This window comes from Carcharodon carcharias, chromosome 7 (assembly GCF_017639515.1).
Source record: "Carcharodon carcharias isolate sCarCar2 chromosome 7, sCarCar2.pri, whole genome shotgun sequence".
In the NCBI taxonomy this organism is placed as follows: Eukaryota; Metazoa; Chordata; class Chondrichthyes; order Lamniformes; family Lamnidae; genus Carcharodon; species Carcharodon carcharias.
Genome location: NC_054473.1, coordinates 131,145,026 through 131,169,482, shown reverse-complemented (window position 1 = coordinate 131,169,482; position 24,457 = coordinate 131,145,026). Strand labels below are relative to the sequence as shown.

Genomic DNA, 24,457 nt, shown 5'->3' with positions numbered 1-24,457 from the left:
ACTGAGGGGGTAGATGCTGATCCGGGCATACTCCAGGGAGGCAGGGCCCCCCGGGAGGCTTTAATCCAATGAACCTTCAGCCACCCCACCATAGATGGACCTCCTACACAAGCCAGGGCTGCAGGCTCCATACTTGATACCTGAGTGCAAAATTTGCCTGCGTAGGAGTATTAACTAAGGTCTTTGTCAATAAAGCTCAACATCAAACAACTCACTCATAACATCATGGGTTACCGTCCTCCTGCAGAAGTAAGGAATCACCCTGAACCATGCTCACATATAAAAATTTAATGATTTAACAAAATGAAGTCCAAAAAATAATAATTACAAAGGTGTTACACATCACACTGAGTGGTCATGAACTAATAGCGGTGCAACATAAAACCACCAATGGGAAACCCGTTATGTGCCTAAGGCCCCTTAAGTTTATGTTTCTGGGTACTATGTCTAGGTGCTCCCCCCTCGCTGGCACTGGCATCTGAGACAGCCTGCTCACCGTGCTGTCCTGTTGGCCTCGATGACCTTGGCAGGCATCCTCTGGCCCATGAGCCTTTGATGGCCGTGCCTGGGAGGGAGCAGCCAGTTCCACAACTGGCATCTCCTCAGTCGCTGCAGCCTCATCGGATCCCACAGTCACTGACAGAGGGGTGGAGGAGCTGCTGCCCTCATTTGGAGCACCTTGAGAGAAGCCCACAGAGACGACAGGCAGTTCACGCACCGACGTGAGATCCCTTCGGACCTCCCTGCTCACCGTTGATGGATGGGCACCGATCTGGGATACTTGGTGCCCAAACCATATCCCACACTGGCACTGACCAGCTGAGTTCAATGCTGCTGTAAGGACTTGCAGGTCCAAGTGCAACCCCAAGTGGCCCTGATTGGTCTCCTGGAGGAGCCTTTCCACGAGAGACGTCACTCTCTCTATGGAGGAAGCATGGCGCTCAGCCATGAGGCTCATTGCATCGGTGATGCTCCGCATGGACTCCTCCAGCACGCCATGCATTGCCTCGTGTATCGCCGCCAGATTGTCCCGCATACCCTGCTGCACCTCCAGCATCTGGTGCCTCACAGACGACTCCAGAAGCACATCATCAGCAACCAACCAATCACGTGCCTGGTTCCCATCAATCCTCCGAGTGCCAGCACCATGGGCACTCCATGTCTCCGCCTGCACCTCAAGTGAGTGTGAAGTGCCCTCAACGCTGTGCCACAGGACACTAGCCGATGATCTAACTCCCACTGAGATGCTAGTATCTGCACTGCTGCCTGCCTGGCAGAAATGTTGTGAAGCTGGTGAGCCCAATTGTTCAGGGCCCTCTGGTGTGAGAGGTAGCCCCTCTGCCTCCTCTTCCTAGCCTTAATCCAGTGATGCTGAAAGGAAGAACAAGGACATTTGATTAGTTAAAGTGGAGACAATGTCAAAGTGCATGCCTGTCCCCCGGATCAGTGTACGCTCATCCTTCCATAATTAATGGTCAACCCATGTTGCAAACTTCAATCACTGAGCCTTCAGCAGTGCTATGGTTGCTGAGCCACACATGGTGACCTCAGTGCTTGGCAATCTTATCTCCCCAGGGCACCCCAGCCTCACTGCCACCAGTGGACCTGGCCGCATGGCGCCTCTCCAGATCCATCGCATCCTGCTCGTATCTGGTCATGATGGCCAACGGGGCCTGGCCTCCACCAGTCCGCATCCGCTTGGTGGCATTGTATGCAGTCTTCTCCTAAAAAGGAGAGAAGAGCATTGATTAGTCCACCCTGTACCTGGCATCCCTGCCATCCCAACCAGAGTGGGACATTGCAGGGCTCCAATGCTTGTCAACCTGCAGCTGCCGCACACTCACACCAAGGAGCCACGGCTGACCCCACCCCTTGCCCAAATGCTGCCTCCATCACACGTGGCACCGCAAGGTCTAACCTTGCAAAGCAAAGAGGCACAAGCACATGGAACGCCAAGGACAGCAGATGGATTGGTGCCCTGCTACCTAGAAGCTCCCCTCCCAGCATGTCAGCACCCTGACTTTGACATGCTTCGCAGTTCCAGCACTGCGCCTACGTGCAGATCCTTGAGTTTGCCCCCGAATCTATACTCTGGGTGTCAGTATCACACATGCTGTGGGTGCAGAACCCATCTCAGCACTGCCCTCCCAGGATCAATTAGGCACGGGCAATATTTGCTGGCCCACCCAGCGAGGGAAACATGCTGTGAAGGATTCAATGCTGTAACTGCACTCAGAGTTGGGGGGGGTGAGGGCATTTGGGAGGAAAGCCTGCCAGCTGTGTTAAGTGACCTCTGCCAACATTGTACTCACCCTTCCTGAGTGCAAGAGGTCGTTGAATCGCTTGCGGTACTGGACCCACATGTGTCGCACCACTTCATTGGAGCTGAATATATCTGCCACCTCCTCCCAGGCACGTTTGATCAGGTGGGGGGGCACCACCTCCCGTCCCTCAGAACGAGGACCTCCCGCTGCCCTGCCACCTCCTCCAGGAGGGCAGCTAGACACTCATCAGAAAACCAAGGGGCACATTGCCACGCTGCGCTACCCTCCTGCCTGGCCTGCTCTCCAGCAGTGCTCTGGGGAGCCCTTCTACTGACCATGATGAACAGCCTTTTTGCAAGGCTGCCAGCGCTGTATTTGACCAGGCCGCCGGGTCGCCATTGGACCTGACGGTCATTGGACTCCTGCCGTTGCCCGCCAACTCCCACTACCCTCAGGAGCTGTGCTTCATGCTGGGTGGGCCTTAATTGGCCCGCCCATGTAAAATGGCGGTGCAGAGCTGATCGCGGGCGGTGATCAGCTCCGTTCCCACTCCCGCCCAACGGGAAGAAAATTCTCCCCTATGAATTCCTCATCTGGCCTACCTTTGCCCAGCTGATTTTTCCAGTCTATATGTAGATTAAAATCTCCCAGGATTATCACTGTACCTTTCTGACAAGCTCCCATTATTTCCTCCTTTATACCCTGTCCTACTGTATGGTTATTATTAATGGGCCTGAACACCACTCCCACAAATGACCACAAGTGGCATTAAGAATGGCATCAAGGTCTCCTAGCAAACCTACAGTCAATGGGAATTGGGGGAAAACTCTCCACTGGTTGGAGTCATACCTAGCACAAAGGAAGATGGCCGTGGTTGTTGGAGGTCAATCATCTCAGTTCCAGGACATCACTGCAGGAGTTCCTCAGGGTAGTGTCCTAGGCCCAACCATAATCAGCTACTTCATCAATGACCTTCCTTCCATCATAAAGTCAGAAGTGGGGACGTTCGCTGATGATTGCACAATGTTCAGCACTGTTCAACACTGCTCAGCAGTATTTGCCATATAAATACTGTGTCCACAAGAGCAGGTCAGAGGCTAGGAATGCTGCGGTGAGTAACTCACCTTCTGACTCTCCAAAGCCTGCCACCACCTACAAGGCACATCAGGAGTGTGATGGAGTACTTTCCACTTGCCTGGGTGAGTGCAGCTCCAATAACACTTGGCACCATCCAGGACAAAACAGCCCACTTGATTGGCATGCCTTCCAGAAACATTTACTCCCTCCACCAGCGATGAACAGTGGCAGCAGTGTGTACCATCTACTAGATGCACTGCAGGAACTCACCAAGGCTCCTTAGGCAGCAACTTTCAAACCCACGACTGCCACCATCTAGAAGGACAAAGGCAGCAGATACATGGGAACACTGCCACTTGCAAGTTCCCCTCCAAGCCACTCACCATCCTGACTTGTTGTTTCTTCACTGTTGCTGGTCAAAGACTAGGAAATCCTATCCTAACAGCACGGTGGATGTACCTACACCACAAGGACTGCAGCGGTTTAAGAAGGCAGCTCACTACCACTTTCTCAAGGGCAATTAGGGATGGGCAATAATCAATGGCCTGGCCAGTGACACCCACATCCCGTAAATGAACTTAAAGAAATCAAACTTACCACCAGTTCTCTGTACAATCCTTAGGAATAGAATTGACCTGAACCATTTACCAGATACTCACCAAACAGCTATCTTCTTTTCCTGTAGTAGAGAAAAATCAATTCCTACAGGGTGAAAAAGTTAAGGAAATGAAAGGCAAAGGGAAAGGGACACCTCCTTCCCCTCCTCACCTAACTCCCCCACTCATTAAACTCCCAGGTATACACTCAGTTTCAAACTGCACTTGTTTGCCATTTTGTCTTTGCTAATAATACATATTCATAAAGAATAAATTAATATGCATCTGCTAAATAATCAGGGAAATGGATCAAGCAGAAGTTGAAAGTCAAATAATTTCTAGCTACTTTCATGATCACTCCTGTATCGGTACAGTGCAGTACCACCAAATTTATAACCTCTTACTAAATGTCAGTATTGTTGCAGCTCAGCTGGTAGGTGTTGTGCCCAGTATTCTAACGCAGCATATGGTGTGACATGGCATGGATATGGAGAACAGAAACAAATTTAAAAATGCAAACAACACCTCATAGCTAATGTGGTCCAATTAAGAAGGGAATTCAAGAGCTGGGAAGGCAAATTGGGTGAAGTAAAACTTGAGGTTTAAAGTAATTTTGGCTTTCTCTATTTCTAAAGCAGAATTTCCATCTGCAAAAAGATCAAAATTAAAACAAGTTCTGGCCCATCAGTATATGACTGAAGTTGCTTTAACTTTTTGTAATATAATTGGTTTCTTGTAATGAGCTTGGGTATTTACCGTGTGAAATACATGTTGCAACCGTTGGTATTTTTGAGTGTATCTTTGTCAGTTTTTATGGTTGAAAATTATGGATGACTAGTTAGTGGCCTATAATTCACTTGAATCACAGGGTCCCATCCCTCTTTGCCAATTAAAAGACTTTAGGGTAAAAATTTGTCTCAGGAGATGACACAAAACGGGCAGTATCGGATCGTCATCCATTCTACAAGTATAAATGCAGTTCTTTTTTTTTAAACATACCTGAACAAAATACTGAAAGGAGCACAAAATAACTCAGTCTAATAACTAACAGTCATGCAATTACCTGCTTCTCTCTCATTGCTTGCTCATATTCTGCCTGCACAATATCAAGCTCAACTTGTTTGGCATCAAGCTCACACTGAGCCTTCTTCAGGTCCTCCATAGCAGTGGCCAAACGACTTTCCTGTATGGTAAGGTTTGCCTTAAAGATATTGATTAAAGCTATTATAAAAGGCCACATCTGCTAAAGTTCCTAATGCAAATTAGAATTAATTATCAGAAATTTACCAGTATTTACTATTAAAATAACCATAAGCTAACAATATACACTGCTATTTATGTGCAAATGCAACAGCAACTTCCAGCAAGAGGCAAATGCATAGATAAACACGGATATCCAAAGGTTTCTCTCTAGGCTACGCTGCTCCCCAGTTAGCTTTGTGAAAGTGGCATTCCATTGTATGCCTCATCATTGAATTACATTGAATGGCATGAAGTTGTCATAATTGCAATATGCATGAGCAAGGCTTACTAATAACAGATAGTGTAGATGTCTTGCTACAGCAAGATATGGTCCATTATTTTAGGTATAATAACAGCTTTGGTGTAAGTTTAAACATATGCTACAGTGATCCTATCATTGTGCGTTAAAATGTAACAAACCTTAAGTGGCAACACTTCTTTATTTATTCCATGAAAGTAAGCCATAGCTTGAGTCCAGGAACAAAGGCCAGCCACATTACCACAGACCCGTCTGGCAACATCAATGTTATAATCTGGCATTTCAAAGTAGGGACACAGAAGTTCTACTGTCTCCTCATTGATACTGTCCTTGGGAAATTGCTATGAAAACAAATGAATCATTTTAATAACAGATAAATTCAGAAACTTTCAATTAAAAGGCAAATTCTTGCAGACCACTCTCTAGGACTTGCAGGTCCTAGGACAGGACCAGCTTCAAATGAAGTGCTGGACAATGTAAGATAAAGCAAAAAGGGCTGGATTTTCCCTCTGGGATGAGGAAACAGAGTTTGGGACTGTTTGGGACTATTCCCAGGAGGAATAGTCACTCACCTCTGATTTTCCCGGGGCAGCCAATTAATAGTCAGAGGTAGGTTTGATGTCCAATTCAGAACAATGGGCAGTTGTCATAGCTGGAGGCTGATCAGAGGCTTTACAGCTTAAAAGGAGCAGCAGGTTAAGTTAGAGAGAGGTTGCTTCAAAATGGAGGTGCTCTCTCTCCAACATTTTTAAAGCTTTACTTTAAAAATAGATTGAGCAGCCAGGCCACAATTGTGGGGGCAGAGGAGATTTGAGAGACCTCTACAGGGCAGCGAGTAGCAGCTCTTGCACCCAATCAAGCTGAAAAGCTCACTAAACCTGCCTGGAGTGTTGAACTTAGGCTGCCTGCGGAAACCTGGAGGCCAACCGGAGAGTTCAGTGCCACTGGCTAGCCCTGCTGACCCCCAATCCTGCCTCTGTGAAAATAGTTCGGAGGCAGTTTAGAAGTGAGGAATCACATCTAATGTTGGACACTATGTTTTGAGTTTTGCAGGCATGCAAGCATGGGTTGGTTAGGTCAGGTCAGTACTTTGTCTGTTGTGAACAGCCGAAGGACATGCTGTTTGATATGATCCTCCCATTAAGATGTGTAAGGAAGTTCTTGCATGCAGCTGGTGGTTCAAATATAGCAAATGTATCGGAAATATGCATGGGGTATAAGGTCATGTGTCATTCCATCATAGAATCATCGAGGTCTACATCACAGAAAAAGGCCCTTTGGCCCATCGAGTCTGAGCCAGTCAAACAAGTATCTACCTATTCTAATCCTATTTTCCAGCATTAGGCCCATAGCCTTGCATGCTATGGCATCACAAGTGCTCATCCAAATACTTCTTAAATGTTATGAGGGTTTCTGCCTCTACTCCCTTTCAGGCAGTGAGTACCAGATTCCCACCACCCTCTGGGTGAAAAAATTGTTCCTCACATCCCCTCTAAACCTCCCGCCCCTTACCTTAATTCTATGCCCCCTGGTTATTGATCCCTCCACCAAGGGGAAAAGTTCCTGCCTGTTTACCCTAGCTATGCCCCTAATAATTTTATACACCTCAATCATGTCCCCCCTCAATCTCCTCTGCTCCAGGGAAAATAACCCCAGTCTATCCAATCTCTCCTCATAACCAAAACTCTCCAGCCCAGGCAACATCCTGGTAAATCTCCTCTGCACTCTCTCTAGTGCAATCATATCCTTCCTATAATGTGGATTCCAGAACTGCACGCAATAATCTAGCTGTGGCCTAACCAGTGTTTTATACAGTTACAGCAGAACCTCTCTAATCTTATATTCTATGCCTCGGCTAATAAAGGCTAGTATCCCATAAGCCTTCTTAACCAACTTATCTACTTGTCCCACTACCTTAAGGGACCAGTGGACATGCACACCAAAGTCCCTCTGATCCTTGGTGCTTCCCAGGGTCCTACCATTCATCATGTATTCCCGTGCCTTGATGGTCTTGCCCAAGTTTGTGTGTGGGCACTTACCCAGATTAAATTCCATTTGCCACTGATCAGCCCATCTGACCAGCCCCTCTATATCATCCTGTAATCTAAGGCTATCCTCCTCACTATTTACCACCCCACCAATTTTTGTGTCATCTGCAAACTTACTGATCAACCTTCCTACACTCAAGTCTAAATTGTTTATATATACCACAAACAGCAAGGAACCCAACACTGATCCCTGTGTAACCCCACTGGACACAGGCATCCCGTCACAAAAACACATCTTGACCATCACCTTCTGCTTCCTGCCACTCAGCCAATTCTGGATCCAATTTGCCAAATTGCCTAGGAACCCATGGGCTCTTACCATTGTTATCAGTCTCCCATGCGGGACATTATCAAAAGCCTTGCTGAAGTCCAAGTAGACTACATTAAATGCATTGCCCTCATCTACACACCTGGTCACCTCTTCAAAAAATTCAATCAAATTGGTCAGACATGACCTCTCCTTAACAAAACCATGCCGACTGTCCTTGATTAATCCCTGCCTCTCCTAGTATAGATTAATTCTGTCCCTCAGAATTGTTTCCAATAGTTTCCCCACCACTGAGGTTAGACTGACTGGCCTATAGTTCCTTAGTTTATCCCTTCCTCCCTTCTTGAATAACAGTACCACACTGGCTGTCCTCCAGTCCTCTAGCACTTCTCCTGTGGCCAGAGAGGTATTGAAGATGATTGTCAACACCCCTGCTATCTCCTCCCTCACCTCATTCAACAGCCTGGGATACATTTCATTCGGGCCTAGAGATTTATCTACTTTTAAGCCTGTCAGACCACTTAGAACCTCCTCCCTTTCAACACTAATTTCTTTAATTATATCACAGTCCTTCTGCCTGATTTCCATACCCATGTCGTCCCTCTCATTTGTGAACACTGACACAAAGTATTCATTTAGAACCCTACCTACGTCTTCCGGCTCTACACACAAATTGCCACTATGGTCCTTAATGGGCCCTACTCTTTCCCTAGTTATCCTCTTACTCTTAACGTACTTGTAAAATAACTTTGGATTTTCCTTTATTTGACCTGCCAATGTTTTTTCATGCCCCCTTTTTGCTCTCCTAATTTCCTTCTTAAGTTCCCCCTTACACATTCTAGAGTCCTCTAGGGCTTCTGCTGTTTTGATCCGTTGGTTTCTGCCATAAGCCTCCCTTTTTCTCTTTATCCAATCCTGTATATCCCTTGACATTCAGGGTTCCCTGGGTTAGTTGGTCCTGCCCTTTGTCTTTACTGGAATATGTTGGCCCTGTACTCTCCCTATTTCCTTCTTGAATGAGTCCCACTGCTCTGACGCAGATTTAACTGAAAGTAGCTGCTCCCAGTCCACACAACTTTGAATCTAACAGAGTTATGATCACTAACTGAAAAATGTTCCCCCATTGATACCTCTACCACTTGCCTGGCTTCATTCCCTAAAATTAAGTCCAGGACCTCTCTTGTAGGGCCTTCTACGTACTGGCTTAAAAATCGCTCCTGGATGCATTTTAAGATTTCCGCTCCCTTTAAACCGATCACACTATGACTAACCTAGTTAATGTCGGGGAAGTTGAAATCCCCCACTATTACACCCCTATTATTTTTACACTTCTCTGAAATTTGCCTACATATCTGCTCTTCTATTTCTCTCTGACTGTTTGGAGGCCAATAGTACACTCCCAGCAATGTGATTGCTCCTTTTTTGTTTTCCAGGTCTACCCATATAGCTTCATTTGAGGAGCCTTCTAAGATGTCATCCCTCCTTACTGCTGTAATTGATTCCTTAATCAATATTGTGATACCCTATCTTTTTTTACCTCCTTCCCTGTCGCGCCTGAAGACCCTATATCATGGAATATTGAGCTGCCAATCCTGCCCCTCTCTCAACCATGTCTCTGTGACAGCAATGACTTCATGCTTCTATGTGTTAATTTGTGCCCTCAACTCTTCTGCCTTATTCGTCATACTCCTTGCATTAAAATAAATATCATCCAACCTTGCCAAACTCCCTTGCGCTTTAACTGGCCAATAATTTCAATGCCTTCCAGACTCACTTGCTCTCTCTTCTAATTTTGGCTGTGCATCTCCCACTGCTGAACCTCCTCTCAGGATCCCACCTCCCTGCCAAATTAGTTTAAACCCTCCCCAACAGCACTAGCAAACCTCTCCACAAGGATGTTGATCCCATTCCGGTTCAGGTGCAACCTGTCCGCTTTGTACAGGTCCCACCGCCCCCAGAAACGGTCCCAATGTCCCAGAAATCTCAAGCCCTCCCTCTTGTACCATCTCTCCAGCCACATATTCATCTGGACTAACCTCCTATTTCTATACTCACTAGCGTGTGGCACTGGAAATAATCCAGAGATTACTACCTTTGAGGTCCTGTTTTTTACTCTGTTTCCTAGCTCCCTAAATTCTGCTGGCAAGACCTCATCCCTCTTTCTACCTATGTCGTTGGTGCCAATATGTACCATGATCTCTGTCTGTTTGCACTCCCCCTTTAGAATGCCCTGCAGCCGTTCAGTGACATCCTTGACCCTGGAATCAGGGAGGCAACATAACAACCTGGAGTCATGTCTACAGCCGCAGAAACGCCTGTCTGTTCCCCTTACTATCGAGTCTCCTACCGCTATTGCTTTTCCCCTCTTTTTCCTCCCCCGTGCAGCTGAACCACTCACAGTGTCATGAGCATGGCTGCACTCCCCAGAGGAACCGTTACTCTCACCATTTTTCAACACAGAAAAACAGCTCTCAAGCGAGTTGCACCCTGGGGATTTCCTGACTACCTGCCTGACATCTTTCTTCTAACTGATCATCACCCATTGCCTCTCTGCCTGCACTTCCATAAGCTGGGGGGTGGCCATGTCTAAAAACATGCTATCCACGAAACTCTCAGCCTCATGGAAGCACCTCAGTGCCTCCAGCTGCCGCTCAAGCTCCAAAACTCGGAGCTCGAGTAGCTGCAGCTGGTGGCACTTACTGCACACGTGGTCGGTCAGAGCGCAAGGAGTGTCTAGGATTTCCCACATGTTGCAGGCGGTACATAACATGGGACTGAGCTGCGCTGCCATGCCTCCAGTTGAAAAAAAACCCTTACTTTGAGTTAAATACAGTAAAAAACGTTAAATTTTTTATGTACTTTAAATAAAAACTAGAACCCTTACCTTTCCTTAGTTCAATCTATTTTAAACTGGAGGAAAAAGACTGGAGAAAAACTTTTACCCACTATTCACCAATCAGCTCTCACCTTTGTTGTCACTTTTTGAAGCTTCCCCGCACTTGCGCTGGTTCTGATCTCTCTGCCGCTCTCTCCTGCTGTCTTGTGATGTCACTCTTGTTATTTTCAACAAGAATTTACTGCAGGACACTCTTCCCAGACTGCTTCATCGCGATGCTGACTGCAGGATACTCTTCCCAAACTGTTTCATTGCGATGCTGACTGCAGGATATTCTTCCCAGACTGCTTCACCGTGAAGCTGACTGCAGGACACTCTTCCCAGACTCCTGCAAATGTGTTTCTCATGGAAGCCAACTGAGATGTTTGTAAGAGCTAGACCTAGAGGGATCCCATGGCAATACCATCTAGTTGGACATACATGGTGTTGTTAAAATTGAACTTGACTGCATGAGTTGCTGAATTCATAAGTTCAATGAATATAGATTCAAACATTGGTTGTGCGTCTAGATTGTCATAATATAGTGATACAATGCAAATGTTTATGGCTTCCTTGAGCAGTTCATTGGTGAATAGGTTAGAGATGTTGAATGAGCACATGGACACGGCATTGCTATCAATATGCAAATCCTGTATGACCTTTGCAAAGGTGAAGGAATCCTTCACGGCTTATGTGGAAAACTTGCTCAGAACTGGTTGTAGCAAATCACCAACCATTTTGCTGATTCATGTTGTGCAGAACCAGTCATGGATAGATAGGGCGTAACAGGACATCACTTTTGTGTGTTTGGGCACCCATAAATACACGGATGCAGTGAGCCACGAGGATGAATCCTATCATAAATATCACCTGGCAGCTCGCTACTCTTACACAAGTCCAACAGGCGTTTCTGTAACTTGCTTTCAAGCAGGGCTGTACGATCATGCTTTGCGGAAGGCCCTATGGATACAAATTTGGATCCGTCATTAAAGATGGCATATATTTTGTTGATATCGTCACACTTGTTGAGGGTGACTATTCCAATCCCTTTGTCAGATTTACAGATATGTATGCCTGGGTTGGCCTTAAGACTTTGCAACGCTACCAGGCATTCAAGTTCCATGTGAAAATCAGCCTAGTCATTCTGCTATCAACGACATTGTTTGATTCATGGGAAAATTAAGAAGAGCTAAGCTGTGTATTGAATTTCTCCAAGAGTGCATTCAACCCAAGGTTGTGCCACTGTTCAGCTCCAAGTGTAATGATAATACTAAAGTGAGACACAGTCCCAAGATCGAATGAGCATTTATGCAATGTTATGGTACGGTGTGTAGTAATTGCTGGACTGACCAAATCCCAAAGGGAAACTTGGCCAAGTTATCACAATAATTTGCAATTTGTATTTTATTCCAAGATGTTATGTGCATTGAAGTCAGCAAAAGATTCCACTACCACTTTTGGAGATTTTAAATATTAAATTAAAACATTTATTAAGAAAAGAAAATTTAAATACACCAAATTACGGTTACACAGTTAAATTTAGTCTTATAACATTTCCCAAAAAATTTCTACTTAACTAGACTCACAAATCAACACCCTTTTCAGGCAACAGTCCCAGTAGATTCTCAATCTATAATATTACACAAGGCACCCAGTGTTGCTATAAGGGAGCTATTTCACACGCTTCTCTCTCCTTCTCATTCGACAATGGAAATCCAAAGCTTGTAACAAAACCTTGCTTTCTGGAACAACCAGACACTTCTCTGGAGTAGCTAGAAACTGCTTTTTCACAGGATTGTGTTCGCACAGCACACTCTTCAAGACCACATGGCCGCACACCTCATACAGCTTTCAATCCTTCCTTAAATGTATTTTCCCTCCTTTTATCTTTGAACACATTGTTCTCACACCCCTTTGAAACTCAAACCCTTCCAAATATAAGATCTGTAAGGAGGATATCTTTTTATATCTGCTGGATTGTGGATTAATATTACAATGGCTGCAGGTTGAGAGACATTTCCACTGGAACAGGATGAGAGATATATACAACGTTGCCATCCTGGAACAGTGTGCCATGAAAGATAAAATCGTGTCGGAAAGGAATCCTGGACAAAGGGAGCTGCCTGGCAACAACGTTTTAATTGGCTCCTGACCAGGTGACCAGGTTTTGTGTGAGAGCAGTGCAAAATAGCTCCAAACCTGAATGGAAGAAGACCTAAAACCCCTTTCTCCTATGTAATTCCACAGCAGAAAGCACCTGGCCTGCAAAGAGAAAACATCTAAAATCTCTTTTCTTCATATCTCTATAATCTGCTCTCTCTCTCTCTGAGGAAACCCTTGTAAAAAGCAAAAGGGGAAAACCACTGTTGGAGACATTGAAAAGCAAGTTCTCAATCAGTGAGCTAAATGTGGAAAATGCTGGAAGACCACCTTGCGTCATCAACAAGATCTGAAAGGAATTTGGAAGACATTGATCAAAACCAACCCATTAAATCCTGAACTCCAGATTGGTGCTATTGAACTGTTTTATCACACCCTTAAAATCCATGTTTTCTGTGCCTTACATGTCATGTGTGTGTGTCTTAAGTGTTGTATATGTGTGTGTGTGTGTGTGTGTGTGTGTGTGCGTGCGCGTACGCTCATGTGCATGTATTAGGATTTAAGAAGGGGGTAGAGTTTAAGTTACAGTGTTAGAAGTTAGCAGTTCATATTTCTTTCTTTTGCCAGTGGTTAACGATAGTTTGTTCAATAAACAGTTATTTACTTAGTAAGCTTACAAACCTGGTGCTCATATTCTGTTAGCCTAAATTAAACAGTTAGGTAGAATTGAGGCAATCTGGTGGTTTGGTTAAACTTTTGGTTAGGGAACAGTGGGGTTTGATATTACAGTGCACTATCCCCAGTAAGTTGTGACAGATCTTTCGTGTTTCCATCTTGTCTTTGCTTTTGGGTCAATAAAATATGATATCCCCACTACTTGTTTACCTATGAACTCCTGCAAGATGCAAACATTTTCCTTGTTGCCTTCTAATTCCTCTTTGAAAATCAAACAATCTCTCAACTTATCTACAAATGCAAATATTAGCTCTAACTTATTTACTTATACCCCATCTTAGCTTGTCCATTTCCACTTCAAAATGCCTGCTTTTACACCTAATCCCTTTTGATGATTTAAGCCTTGCAGCTGAATATCTTTAGTCTAATTAAATCACACACACACATGCACGGACACATGCACACACACACACCCCCCACCAGCCACAAGCCTGCTTCACAATATCCTGCAGTAACATTATGAAAAATGATATTCTCTTTACACTTCTATCCTTATGAAAAAATGAACCATCATAAATCAAAAAGACAGTTTCATTTTCTCAACCCTTTTCGTCATTACTTACTTTACTTATCTATATACACAAAACTATTTCACGATTGGGTACATGCATTAACATGGTAATATACTCAAGGCCTTTGTGTTACAGAGGTCATTTCAGTCCAGTGTCCATGTTTCAAACGTCCAATTTCCTTTGTACTCTAAACTCTTAACAACGCTGCTGCAATTAAATGTTCTTGTCCAGCCACATGTATAATTTGTATATTAAATGGTTGCCACAATAAATTCCATCTGAACAGTCTGGCACTCCAGTTTCAAAATTTTTCCAGAAATTTTAAAGGACTATGGTCTGTATAAATAATTGTTTCTAAGGAATTGCTTGCAACATAAACATCAAAATACTGCAATGCTAATACCAGACCTAGAGTCTCTTTTTCGATGGTTGAGTATCTTTTCTGATGCACATTTAGCTTCCATGAAAAATATCCTACCGGCTTTTCAAATCCTGTTTCATCTTTTGTAACAACACAGCACCAATACCCAGATCACTTTCATCAATTGCCAACTTAAACTGCTTGGCATAATTAGATAATAGTCAACACAGCTTTTAAACTGTCAAATGCATTCTGACACTCCTGTGTCCATTGAAATTTCTTGTTCTTCTTTAGTAGTTCAGTCAATGGAGCAAACACACTGTTAAAATTTGGTACAAACTTCAGATAAAATCCACTCATGCCTAAAAATCTCAAAACTTCCAATTTTGTTTTGGGGACTGGGTAATTCACAATGGCTTTTACTTTCACATCTTGTGGGGCCACCTGACTATGTCCAACGGTGTGGCCTAAATATGTAACTTGTACTTTCACAAATTCACTTTTAACCAAGTTCATCACCAAATTAGCTTCTTGCGGTTGATCAAACAGTTCTTTCAGATGTTGTAAATGCCACTCCCATATTTGACTGAAAGCTACCAAGTCATCAATATAAACAGCACAATTGCTCAGTCCTGCAATTACTTTGTTTGTCAGTTTTTGAAATGTTTCTGGTGCTTTCTTTGTACGAAATGGCATAACTTTGAACTAATATAGTCTTTCTGGCATTACAAAAGCTAATAACTCTTTCACTCTTTCCGATGAGGGTACTTGCAGCAAGTCAATTTTTGTGATAAACACTGATTGTCCCATTTTCTCAATACAATCGTCCAACCATGGAATAGGATATGAATCTGCTTTTGTCACTGCATTCATTCTTCAAATATCCACACACAGTCTTTGTGTTCCATCGAGTTTCAGTACCATCATGATAGTGAACTCCAGTTACTGCAAATAGATTCTATGATGTCATTCTGAAGGACAAATTCAATTTCTTTTTGCATTTGAGCTAATTTTACTAGATTTAATCTATAATCTTATTGAAATTGAACCCCCCACATCTACATTTGTATAGACAAATTTGTTTTCCCCAACTTCTTCCCACAAATAGCTTTGTGTGATTGCAATAGCTTTTCCAAGTCACTTTGATGCTTATCTGGAAGGTAACTCAATATCACATTTAAATGTTTAGGCAGTCCCTCATTGTCCAATTTAATTAGAGGAAAGTCAATTTCAGAATCCTTCATTTCTACCTCCTTTTCCTTAACTCCCAATATTAATACCTCAGTTTGGTTATCTTCGCTGCCAAAGTAAGCATATTTACATGATGCACCCTCCGGTTCTTTCTTCTTTCTGGGGTATTTATTGAATAATTTACTTCACTTAGTCTCTTTTAATCCGGTAAGGCCCACTAAACCTTGACTTTAATGGTTCACCTGGCACTGGCAACAAGACTAACACCTTTTCTCCAACAACAAAACCTTGAGCTTTTGTCCTTTTAGCTGCACTTGTCTTCATCACTTGCTGTAATATCTTTAAATGTTCCTTAGTTAACTCACATGCTCTGTTCAGTCTTTCTCTAAATTTTGTCACATAACCCAGGAGAGTAGGTTCCAAATTTTCACTCATTAGTTTCTCCTGAGTCAACTTGAGTGGCCCCCTTACTTCATGACCATATAGTAATTCAAAAGGACTAAACCCTGTTGATTTGTTAGGAACATCCCTAATAGCAAATAACAAGAATGGAATCCCTTGATCCTGGTCCTGTGGGTAGTCTTGACCAAATGCTCTCATCATAGTTTTTAAAGTTTGATGCCATCACTCTAAAGCAACTTATGATTCAGGGTAATAAGTCGAGGACTTAAAACTGCTTTATTTCCAGGCTGTTCATTACTTCCTCAAACAGCTGTGACATGAAATTCAAACCCTGATCCGGCTGTATTTCTTTTGGTAACCCATATCTTGTAAAGAATTTGGTCAACTCCTCTACAATTCTCTTTGCTGTAATATTTTGTAAAGGTATCACCTCTGGAAATCTAGTGGACACATCCATGATTGTCAGCAAGTACTGATTTCCACTTTTGGTCTTAGAAAGGGGCCCTAGATAATCAATCAATCAGGAGCCTGGTAAAAGGTTCAAGTGCTGGAATTGGAATTAAAGGTGCAGGTTTAATTATTAATTGAGGTTACCCTATTACCTGACATAAGTGGCATGTTCGACAGAATTTGACCACTTATTTATGCAGTCCAGTCCAATAGAAATGTTTTTGTATTTTAACCTGAGATTTCCTAATTCCTAAACGTCCAGCTACTGGAAATTCATGAACCACAAATAATGTTTCATTCCTGTATCCAGATGGTATCAATATTTGATGTACTACCATCCATTTTCATCTGCCAGAACAAGTGATGGTCTCCATTTTCTCATTAACACATTGGGCAGAATTTTGTCTTCATTGGACGGGCTCAGTGGGGGCGGTCAGGAATCCGACCGCCACCCGGGTTCGGGGCCCAACTGCAATTTCATGGATGAATCGCGGCTCAACACTGGCCAGGAAGGGCCGAGCAGGAGTGGATGCCTGTCGGCTACCTGGTCCAATGTTGACCTTTTTAAAACCTGGTTTAAAAATGGCCCAGGCAGCTCCAGAAAGGCTGCCAGGGAAGGACATCTGAAAGCCATTGCAAGGATGGACTCGAATGTAGCAGCAAATGCCAGGTGGGAGGTCTGGTCAGCTGTCCGTTTGGATCCCCTTTTTTCTGACGAGTGCCTCGCTGCCCTCCTGAAGAAGGTGGCTACCAGAAGGGACACCCTTGTCCCCAGAGATGGAAGGAGGAGGCCACTGCGCCACACAAATAAGGCATAGGAGGAAGTGGCAGCCGGGGTGAGCAGCCACAATGTGGTGCAGTGCCGAAGCACTTTAATGACCCATTGCACTCAGGAAGGGTACCGTGTTGACATGGGTCAGTTTTGGGCTGGGTGTCCCCCCATGGAGCTCAGGGGTGTTAGAGTCTGAGTGCCAACTGTCAATCATACTGGCATTGGCCAAGGCGGTGAGCCCTGGCTGCTTTGACTGAGTGCCTTTGCGCCTCGAGGGCCACAACTCGGATGTGCCCTGCAAGGTGGGTTGGCCAGACTGCAACGATGCTGCGGGTAGAGAGTGGGCTAATCATTGCTCCTCTGTCCTTTCAGGGGAAGATATCCCATAACAACATTGAGAGGTCAAGGATTGGTGGAGGACCCCCACACCTCCCCATCCTCTCCTGGCATGAGCAGGAGGCCTTGGAGCTCGAGAGGCGCCATGCACCTTGGTCAAGCGGCCGTGGTGAGGCTGGGATGTCAGACGAAGATAAGGGTGCAGTGCACTGAGGGGAGAATTTTGGCTTGTGCAATCATATTAGTGTAGTCTCCTCATTGATGTGAGCCTTGAACCTGGAGTCCCCATTGATCATTGGAAGATGAGGGCACCATGATGCAGAACTCCATCATCTCACCATGGTGTCTGGCATGCACAGTAACAGTGTGATGACTTTAACTAATGACATGTCCTTGCTCTCACTTTTAGGTTTGTCAGCAGGTGTTCGCTTTCCAGACCCTGAAGGCCATGACAATGGAGGACCACCATGGTCCCCAAGCATCTGCATCACACTCACTCTCTGAACCAGGCACCAGCACAGATACCAGCACCTCGGTGGTCATTAGTTCAGTGACCAGTGCCTCGTTGCACATTGGTGAGGGCACTTCACACTTGCTTGAGATGCGGGCAGAGGCAGAGAGAGCCAACGGCGCCAGCAGTCGGAGGACTGCTGAAGACGAGGACGATGCCGACTTGAACATTGATGATGGGCTTCTGGAGTCATCCATTAGGCAGCAGATGCCAGACATCCAGTGGAGTGTGCAGGAAGATCTGGCGGAGATCCACGAGGATATGCATGCCATGGCCTCCGTTGTGGAGGAGTCCCTGTGGAGCGTGAGCATTGCTTTGACCCTCATGGCCGAGCGCAATGCCTCCTCCAAGGAGAGAGTGACGACTCTCATGGAGAGACTACTCCAGGAACAGAATCAGGGGTTCCTGGGGTTGTGCTCAGATCTGCAAGCCCTCATACTGGCATTGACCTCAGGAGGTCAGTGTCTGTGTGCGATATGGATGGGGCACCCAGTATCCCAGCTGGGTGCCCATCTATCAATGGCAAGCAGGGAGGTCCATAGTGACCTCACATTGGCACACGAGCTGCCTGTGGTCTGTGCAGGCTCCTCTAAGGGCACACTGGATGACGGCAGCAGCTCCTCCACCCCTCTGCCAGTGACAGTGACATCTGGTGAAGCTGTGGCAATTGGGGAGATGCCAGCCATTGCACTGGCTGCTCCTGCCCAGGTGGGGCCAGCACAGGCTCCACAGGCCAGAGGACAACTGTCAAGGTCATCAAAGCCAACAGGACAGCAGAGTCAGCAGGCTGGCTCCAATGCCAGCGCCTGTGTCATTCCAACAATACCCCATCTGGAGAACAAATATCACTATCCCACAACATTAAGGACTGACTAGTCCCCGTTTTCCTTAAAATTTTGATATATTTGCCTGCTCCACCCTGTACACATGGATAGACTTTCCCTTCACATACACAATCTTTAAATTTCTGTAACCTGCTCTTCAGAACTCCCTTGGATAAATTGTGAATACATTCCCGCTTCTTTAGCTATCACTGATTCTTCCTGCTCCACCGATACACAAACCAATGTTTTTTTCTTGCCTCTGAATCTCCAAACCCACAGTACTCTTATTTCCAGTACTTTTCTGTGTTTCATTAATGCAATAGGTTTTCCCCATAACTTTGTGTGCCCAAATTTACTAAAATGGAAACATTTAAGTCTTTGAGTGTCACTTCTACCCTCAGTAACTTCCTTTCTGATTTGAGGAGAAATTTCCTGAGAATTCCCAGCTGTCCCTTCTCTTCCCTGATTACCTGCCTTCCTTTCTTCTTCCCACATCCTGCCACGAACCAGCATCCACTGAAGATGCTGAATCCTTGAAAGTGTGCTTAGCTGATTTATATTGCCAGATTCCAAACAAATTGGCTGATTATCACATGCAACCTGAATGTCTGGTAGCGTTGCAAGGGCAACCCAGTGAAGAGCTGCCAGGTGGTATTTATGATAGGATTCGTCCTGATGGCTCAGAGCTTCCATGTATGTATGGGCTGCCCAAGATACACAAAAGTGAAGTTTCATTACTTCCTATGTTATCCATGACTGGTTCTGCACAACATGAATTGGCCAAATGGTATGACGAGTTACAATAACTAGGTGTGAACAAGTTTTCCATATACACGGTGAAGGACTCCTTCACCTTTGCAAAGGCCATACAGGACTTGCATATCAATGGCAATGTCATGTTCATGTGCTCATTCGACATTGCTAACCTATTCATCAATGTGCCTACCACTCAAGGAAGCCATAGACATTTGCTCTGAATTATCATATCATGGCAATCCCAGCACACCACCACTCTATGTATCTGTATTCATTGAACTTATGAATTCAGCAATTTGTGCAGCTGAGTTTAGTTTTAACAACACCATGAATGCCAAAATAGATGCTGTTGCCATGGGATCCCCTCTAGGTCCAGCGCTCACATACATCTTTGTCAGATTCCACGAAAAACACATTTTCGATGAAATGACACCTAACCTCCTATCCCTTGCATATTCCCGATACGAGCTGATAGGTTTTCGATATTTGAATGCACAGCTGAATGTAAAAGCTTCCTTACACACCTTAATGGGCTTCAACCTGTGCTCAAATTCACCTAGCAGTCAAACAAGCTCCCTTTATTGGACATGCTGGTTGAGAAATCTGCCAGTGGGTTCTCTCCTATTGTCTACTGCAAGCCTACCTTCACTGGTCAATATACACATTGGGATTCCTACATTTCTACGCACTATAAGATTGACTGTATCGGCAGCCTCATAAATAGGGCCCAAGATATTTGCTCACCATGCTGGTTTGATGCTGAAATAGGGCGCATCAAAGCCATCCTCTGGGACAGTGGTTGCCCTGATCAGACTTGTTCATTGCATGCTGTGCAAAATCATGAATGGGCCCAAGGTTGCCTCTTTCGGTCCTTAAAAGTGCCCAGTCTACCTCGGATTACCCTGGAAGGGTAGGTGTCTCAAAGATTTGAGCAACAAATGAAGCAAGCTGTTGCATGCTGTTACTTTCCAGTAGCAACACAAGCGGTATTTTCCACTAACAGGATACTGCTGTCAAGCCAAAAAGATGTTCTGCTCCTCATATAAATGAGCAATGCGGTATATGAATTTCAGTGCCAGTCTGATGCCAGGTATATAGACTGTATGTCCCAACGATTGGCAGGTCATATCAAACAGCACGTTTCTTTGGCCGTTCGCAAAGACAAAGTACTGACTGTACCCAACCAGCTTGTGCTTGCAAAATTCAAAATATAGTGTCCAACATTATATGTGGTTCCACGATTGGACAATGCTTGCTAAACAATCCTGATTGTGCTAAGAATTACACTGAAAACCAATTTAAGCTAGGCATGCAGTGTAGCTGCACTTACTAGGCACTAATGCATGCTGGAAGCCACATATATTCACATACAGGGCTTTGTCCTTTGCAGATAAGGGAACATGCTCACACATTGCGTCTTTTTCAACTAAACAGAAGCTTAGACAACAGTCATTCTGTGGTTCATTTCCCAGGGCAATGCCTTGACTAATCAGAGTCAACCTGCCCGCATTCAATTTGAACAAAGCTGGGCAGTTAACTGTTCCATGCTGCATTCTCCATGGTAACACCTCCACCAATCAGAGTCCACTTGCCAACCAATCAGCACTCTCTCCTCATTTAGCATAAATTCTTGTTCCCCCATTACGGTTGAAAAATTCTTGCAAGCTATCCTGATGAGTGCAAGACAAAAAGCTTTGATGGCAAGTCTCTTTTTTTCAGCAACACTAAAAATAGAGAATTTTTTGAATAGGCTTTTCATTTTTTGAGCAAGATGAAGGCTTCTAATTTTCCTTGTATCCTTGAATCTTTGCAGAACACATTGCATATTTCCTGACTTTAGATGCCTCTATACAGTTATCTCATGTGTTATCTGACTATATTAGTCGCTTCTGAAATTCCCAGCACAGTACCTGTAATGCTTGTAGGAGGTTTCCCGCCATAAGTTTCAGTGATTCCTGCCATGATGGAGTAACACAGTTCCTTTCTACATCAAGTTTCACTGGGTTCAGCTTCCTTTGGAAAAGCAGCAGCACACAGTCCATTATTCTCATAATCAGATGAGGAGGACGACCAAGTGTTCGCACTAAGGTTATGTCAGCTGGTTTAATTGTCTGCAATGGTTAGAGGGAATGGATTAATATGTTGAGTGTGAAACCTCAGCATGAATAAATGATAATAAGGTGAAGTACAAACGGCTCCCTGCAACATCTATTACTCTTTCTGTCCAAGGGATCAGGCCCGTGATCAGCTTTTAGGGGTTCAGCAATGAGGTTCTCTACCAGGCATTTAGAGATTGCGCTGACAGGCTAGAATTAAATCACTGGGCTGAACATTTTGGTCCTGTGGAGGCAGTTTGAGAGGTGGACCATGGAAAAATTTGTAAACTATTGTGTTGGGTTGACTACCCAACATTCCTGCCTCCAAGCAATCTTGACAGAGGCTGGGTCAATGAGGCAGAGGTTAACCAACAATGGGTAACCAATTAATTAGCTAGTTGGGTAGAGGTGGTTGCACTGCTGGGCGCTTTCTGACAGGCCCCTGCTGAGTCCAGAGATCGCATTCGGAGGAGGTTTCCCGAGGGCATCTCAGGGGGCCATCAACACCCTTTCTCACTCACCCCAGCACAGAACTGTTGGGATGTGACGCCCACAGCCTTGGCTGCAAATCATCCTGTGGAGGGTATTCATTCTGCAATGATGGCCTGACAGTTGCGACCATGCAAGATTTTTAATTTTTCCCCATGCTGCAGAGTGCACCTCCATTTTGCCTCAGCAGTACCCACCTCTCCCAATGGGTAGTTCTGGCCAGACATCACTGTGAGCCTTCCAATTGGACCTCCCATTTCCCTTGTTTGTCCACCATACTTAATTGGACGGGGCTCCCGGAGGAAGCTTCCTAATTGGCTACCTCCATTGTGTATGCCATCCCGCCATTGCCACTTCCGGTTTCCCAGCTCAGAATTAAGGCTGACGTCCAGATTGCAACCCAGCCAGGAAAATTCAGCCCAACTGTCTCAATATTGTCTTTTTATAGGAAAACATCAAACCTTCTCCAACAACCTTAACAAGTTTGGGAACTCATTATGTGGATCAGACTCATTTCCTACCTGATTGTGGCACAGCACATTCACAGAAAAAAGTTTTTTTTTAAATGAAAGCATCCAAAACCCTTTAGGGAGAAACATTTAGTTTAAGCAAAGTCATATTCACTTTAGTGAAAATGCTTTCCATCAAACTGTCATACTCTTATAAAGAGATGTGGTATAAGTCTATAGCACCATCTCTCAGCCTCCCTAAACTTAACTGCTTTACTGTAGGGCTGCTTCTCACCAACAGTTTCAGACATTTTTATTGAAGTACTGCTCCGTGACGCCATGAATGGTGATGGGAGCAACATTTTCCACTGATCATCTCCTGCTTCTTGTGTACAAACGTGCAGAAATGTCAATCCTGCCCTGCAATGCTGACTCTCAGGTTGCTTCTAATAATTGAGGATTTCACCCCATTACCAGACAGATGATCCAATTATCCTGCATCTAAACAGGACTTGCTTCATCTCCAAAACCCATTGTTGTGGTAAAAATATACTGCCTGTGTAAATGAACAAGGCCGCCCCTGCAATTTATATTGATCCCAATGGAAATTATTTTGCCTAAGCATGCATACATACTTCTGTATGTACTTGGATGCAGCACGGATGAAAGCAAACCCCACTGCAATATTTGATATTGACTGGACTGGTTTGTATCTCTGAGGATAAAAAGTCCTCTCAATCTAAATGGATCATTGCACATGCTTATAAATAATATCAAAAAGTAATAACACTGGAGATTGCATGCAGCAAGCCTGAAATGCATGAACATTTAAATCGTCTCACTGCAAGAAGCTTTTTGAGCTATCATACTTTTATGATACTTTAGTGTGATTCTTGTCATTGAAACACTTTCACAAATATGACACTACATGTTGCCCTTGTTCACCTGCAGTGCAGCCTCAGCTTCCTCCAGTGCCGGTCTGGCAGCTTCAAGCTTTTGTTCAGCCACTGCCTTATCTGCAGATATACCGTCCACAATTGCCTGGGCTCGGTCTTTCACCTTTTGTACTTCCATTTTCACTTTTTCTGAGGCCTGAGCCTTCAGAGTCACCTCTTTCAATACCTATGAAACAACAATTAATAAATACTATTATTAAATACTCATATTAGTGTGAAGGATCTGTAACTAGATTTCTTTCCAACTTCATTCCAACATTGTAATGTACCAATGTACCTCATCTTTCTGCAATATCAACCTTGCTTGTGCCATGTATACAGTGGCAAGAATACAATATACAGCATCCATCCTATTTGGCTGAAGGCATGGATGCCATTGATAGGGTGAAGGAATTAAGTGATGCACCAGAATTGGAGGAATGCAGAGTTCTCAGAGGGTTGAAATGCTGGAGAAGATTGTAGTATAAGGGTCTGGCATTGAAAGGGTGGGACTAGGTACAATACCACATACAGTGTGATGTAAAGGAACACATGATCTGAGTCAAGAGGGCAGTTTTGTACTGGACGTAGACATTTGTAGAGGCAAGTATGGAGCCAGCTCCTAGTTCAGACCTTATGCTGTATATACGAACATAGTTATGAATAGTTAACAAACACTTACTGTTAAACTATGCAAGGCTCTGAACCTCTTCATGAGAACTACCAAACCACACACAGCATCTAACAACAAAGATTACAGAGATAGAAAGAGGCAAGGCCATGCAGAATTTTGAAGATGAGGGTGCGAATTTTAAAATTTAGGTGCTCATACACCTGGAGCCAATGAGGCCAGTGAGCACTTATATAATAGGGATAATAGGTGAATGGGACTTGGTGTGAGTTAGGATA

The 24,457-nt window shown here is 44.4% G+C and overlaps 1 protein-coding gene across 1 annotated transcript in view; it reads right to left on the bottom strand.

Annotated features, from left to right (window-relative positions):
- LOC121280052 (dynein heavy chain 5, axonemal-like) overlaps positions 1–24,457 on the bottom strand; it is a 336,766-nt gene that overhangs the window by 64,256 nt on the left and 248,053 nt on the right. Inside the window, exons 61-64 of the mRNA XM_041191681.1 lie at positions 23,559–23,735; positions 21,490–21,690; positions 5,600–5,779; positions 5,001–5,138 (exon numbers count right to left, since the gene is read on the bottom strand). Of these exons, the coding sequence (XP_041047615.1) occupies positions 5,001–5,138; positions 5,600–5,779; positions 21,490–21,690; positions 23,559–23,735 (696 nt within the window). The remainder of the gene's footprint in view (positions 1–5,000; positions 5,139–5,599; positions 5,780–21,489; positions 21,691–23,558; positions 23,736–24,457) is intronic.